The sequence below is a fragment of the Monoraphidium neglectum genome (genome assembly GCF_000611645.1).
Source record: "Monoraphidium neglectum strain SAG 48.87 unplaced genomic scaffold scaffold04611, whole genome shotgun sequence".
Lineage (NCBI taxonomy): Eukaryota > Viridiplantae > Chlorophyta > Chlorophyceae > Sphaeropleales > Selenastraceae > Monoraphidium > Monoraphidium neglectum.
In genome coordinates this window covers 1-3,484 of record NW_014009018.1, presented here as the reverse complement: position 1 = coordinate 3,484, position 3,484 = coordinate 1, and the positions used below count along the sequence as shown (strand labels likewise).

At 69.5% G+C, this 3,484-nt stretch overlaps 1 protein-coding gene across 1 annotated transcript; it reads right to left on the bottom strand.

The window, feature by feature from the left end:
• Positions 1 to 1,580: 1,580 nt before the first annotated feature.
• On the bottom strand, positions 1,581 to 2,628 carry MNEG_14596 (hypothetical protein; the record flags this gene model as incomplete). The annotated part of the gene is made up of 3 exons (XM_014036932.1): positions 1,581 to 1,750; positions 1,951 to 2,220; positions 2,427 to 2,628. The coding sequence occupies 3 exons, from the start codon at positions 2,626 to 2,628 to the stop codon at positions 1,581 to 1,583; spliced, it is 642 nt and encodes a 213-aa protein (XP_013892386.1).
• Positions 2,629 to 3,484: the final 856 nt, after the last annotated feature.

The following is a 3,484-nucleotide window of genomic DNA, read 5'->3' as shown; positions in this document are numbered from 1 at the left end:
CTTTGTGCCGCAACCGATCGGCCCCAGTGCCCCCTTAAACGGCCAAGCCCCGCCTGCGTCGCCCCAGGGGAGCCCCTGAGAGCCCCCGCCCCCGCTCCCGCGCCGCAGCCGGGGCCCGCCGCCAGCTGCCGCCCGGTAGGCGTCCCAGGCGGCGGCCCAGGATGGGCGGCTGCGCCCCAGCTCCGTGGATCGCCCCATCTTATGATCCCCTCAGCAGGCTCACTTGAGATCCTCAAGCAAGTCCTGATCCAATGCATAGAGCTCCTCAACCTGAGGCAAGTTTGGATGAGGCAGCGAGGTCCGCGAAGGACAGGGCATGCAAGGAAGTACGGGTTGGCAAGGCGCAAGGCGTATGCGTACGCAGCCGGCTGGGGGGCCGCGCGCGGCGGGGGCGCGAGCGGTCAGCGACGCCCGGGGCGCGCGGCCGTGTGCGTGTGCATGAGGGGCCGAGGCGGCGCGCGCGGGGCGCAGCGGCGCGCCTCCCTCCCCCCACCCCCCGCGTGAGCGTGGGGGGGTGCCGAGCTCGCATGCAGCCGCAGCGCCGCACCTGCACGCCCTTGACGCCGATCTGCTGGATCAGCTCTGTGAAGACCCCCGGATCGCTTTCGATTGTCGTCCATGTCTCGTTCTTGCCCGCCATCGCAGCAGGTGCGCGTGCGCTGCGACGCGCTTGCTTGCGCTGCCGCTGCTGCTGAAAGCGACGTCACCACGGCCGCCGATGCGATGTATTCAGTTAGTGTATCTATAGAACTAAAAGACTTCCTCAAAGGCTAGCTTCTACACAAGCTTCACGCGAGAGATCCGATGAGTTCTCAGATCAAGCCACCCGCCGCGACGTGCAATGACTGCATGCAGCGCGGAATGAGGATCTGTGGACGGAAGCATGCAACGTGTCAAGATCGCCATGCGAGCTGCACTGCTCTTCGCCGCACATGGCGCGCAGCTGCTCGTGCTGGGGTGCACCGGCCGACATGTGCGCAACACATTATTGCGCCCTGCGGCAGCGGCTGGGGCCCAGATGCACCCGTAGGATGAGGAACTCCGGTTATGTTACATGCGCTATGGTATGCGATACGTGGCTGGTGGCCCCAAGCGGCCCCGGCACGGACACATGGGACTGAGGGACCCCACTCGTCAGCACTGCACTGGCGTGATGTGCTGTTGACGACACGGCTCAGCAGGCACTCAATTGAGCATGACTGTGGAAAAGCGAAAGTACTGCTAGGCCAGCTGCGGAAGCATGCAGCGGCAGGGCGCATGAAAAATCTATGACTGTCTTTCCACTCGCCATGCGGTGCCCAGAATGCAGCAGCAGCAGCACACGTCGTCATCAGCAGATCAAGAGCACGGGCAGTCTCATGGCATGTAGGGTTTCACCGTGGTAATGGGCGGCAAATAATGAATGAGCAGTGCTTGGTCAGCAGCACTTTGATGAATATGACCGAAAGGTGCTGCATGACAGTGCGCACTGACAGCCAAGGCCTGGCAAAGCACCGCCCAATGAGGGAAATGCCGGCCACCCAAGGCACCAGCAAGGGTAGGGGTTTGAGGAAAGAACTCAATGGGCCGCCGCCTAATCACTATGCCAGCACCACGACCCCGTCGCCCGCCCGGAGGGTGAAGCCCCCGCCCGGCCGCGCGCCCAGCGCCGGCGCCAGCTCGCAGCGGCCATCGGCGGAGACGATCCCGACCAAGGTGGCGCCGCGCAGCCGGGCGGCCTCGGACAGCTCGAAGATGCTCATGCGCTCGCCTGCGCGCGTACGAGGTTGGATGTTAGGTGTGAGATGTGTATGTGTATGAGTGTGTGTGTGTGTGTGTGTGTGTGTGTGTGTGTGTTCAAGGAATCCAAGGCGTTGTGAACAAAGCACGGGCAAGCACCGTCCATGCTGAATGGCCTGTGTCCTTTCCCAAGCCGGGAAACGGCCGCCGCATCGCCACCCATGCCCCCACCTTGCTCCGCGCCGAGCGCCGCCGGCGGCAGCACGCGCAGCACGCAGCCGCCGGCGCCGCGCAGGAGCGCGTGCACTACGCGCGAGTACTCCCGATCCTGCGCCGCCTGCGCAAGCAGCGAGGCGAGCGCCTCGTCGGGTGCAACGAAATCGAGGGACTCGCCCCCGAGCAGCGCCCCCGCCGCCCCGGCGCCACCCGCGGCGGTGCCGCCCGGCGCCGCGGCAGCGGCGGCATGCTGCTTGAGCGCGCCGAAGAAGCCGGCGCCGAGCTCTGGCGTCCGGAGGGGGAGGGAGGGCAAGGTGGCGGCGTCGGCGGCGGGGTGGGGCGGCAAACGCAGGACGACGGGTCAGCACCCCAGGCACACCTCACGGGGTGCTGCCGCCAATCTTGCAGCCACCGCGGTGCCTCGAATTCACATGCAAACCACGCCGCGTCGCGGCGGCGCCCGGCTCCCGCCCGCCCCCGCCCGCGCCCACCTGCTGTTGTGATGCTCGCGACCGTCGTCACGACCCGCGGCGGCGCCGGCCGGCCGCAGGCCAGGAGAGCGTCCTGCAGCTGCAGCAGCGACGAGAGCACATGAGCGTCCCGCGCCAGCGGCGGCTGCGGGTCCAGGAACGCGTCGGCGGGAAGCTGCCCGGCAGCTGCCCCGAAGCCGGCGCCGGCAGCGGCCTGCTGCATCGCAGCGGGGGAGGGCGGCGGGCCGCCGGTGTAGCCGCGCTGCTGCTGCCAAGAGGAGGAGGACTGCTGCTGTTGTGTTGAAGGGGAGGTGCTGCGCGCCTGCGAGGAAGAGGCAGACGAGGAGGCAGATCTCTGCTGCTGCGGCGACCCGGGCTGCCGCTGCCGCGGGGACTGCGGCGGCGCCGAGGGTTGCCACGGCGGCAACTGCTGCTGCGGGTCTGCCGGCGGCGGGGGCGCCGGCAAAGGGTGGGGGTGGTGATGATTTGGGTAGTATTGGTGGTGTCCGGGGTGGTGGAAGTGGTGCGGCAGGTGCGCGTGGTGCGGCTCTGGGGGCAGCAGCACGACCGTGTCGCAAGTCGAGACACCCGCCGCCGCGAGCGCGCCGGCGTCGAGCGGGCGCGCCCCGTGGATGTACCGCAGAACTCCGGCGGGCGCCGCGGCGGTGGCGCCGGCGCCGGCGCCGGCATCGGCGCCGCGGAGCCAAGACCACGGCGCCCACCAACGCCATCGGGGCACCGGGGCGCCGGCCGCGGCGACGACGGGCGGCCTCTGCGGCGGCTGCTGGCCGCCCGCGCCCTCGAGGCGCCACGCGCCCCAGGCGTCGTTCGTGGAGGGCAGCAGCGCCGCCGTCGGGGGTGGCGGCTCCGCAGAGAGGATGGTCACCTGCATGGGGCCGCCACCAGGCGGGCCCGGTGAGTAGCTGGCGATCCCTTCGAGCAGCTGCGGCAGATCTGCGGCCGGCCAGCCGACGATCAGGATCTCCCTCAACCCCTGCCTGCCTGAGATCTCTTTGGGCGACGCCGAGCCGCCGCCGCCGTCGCCGGCCGCCCGGCCCGCGCCCCACCACCCCGTCCCC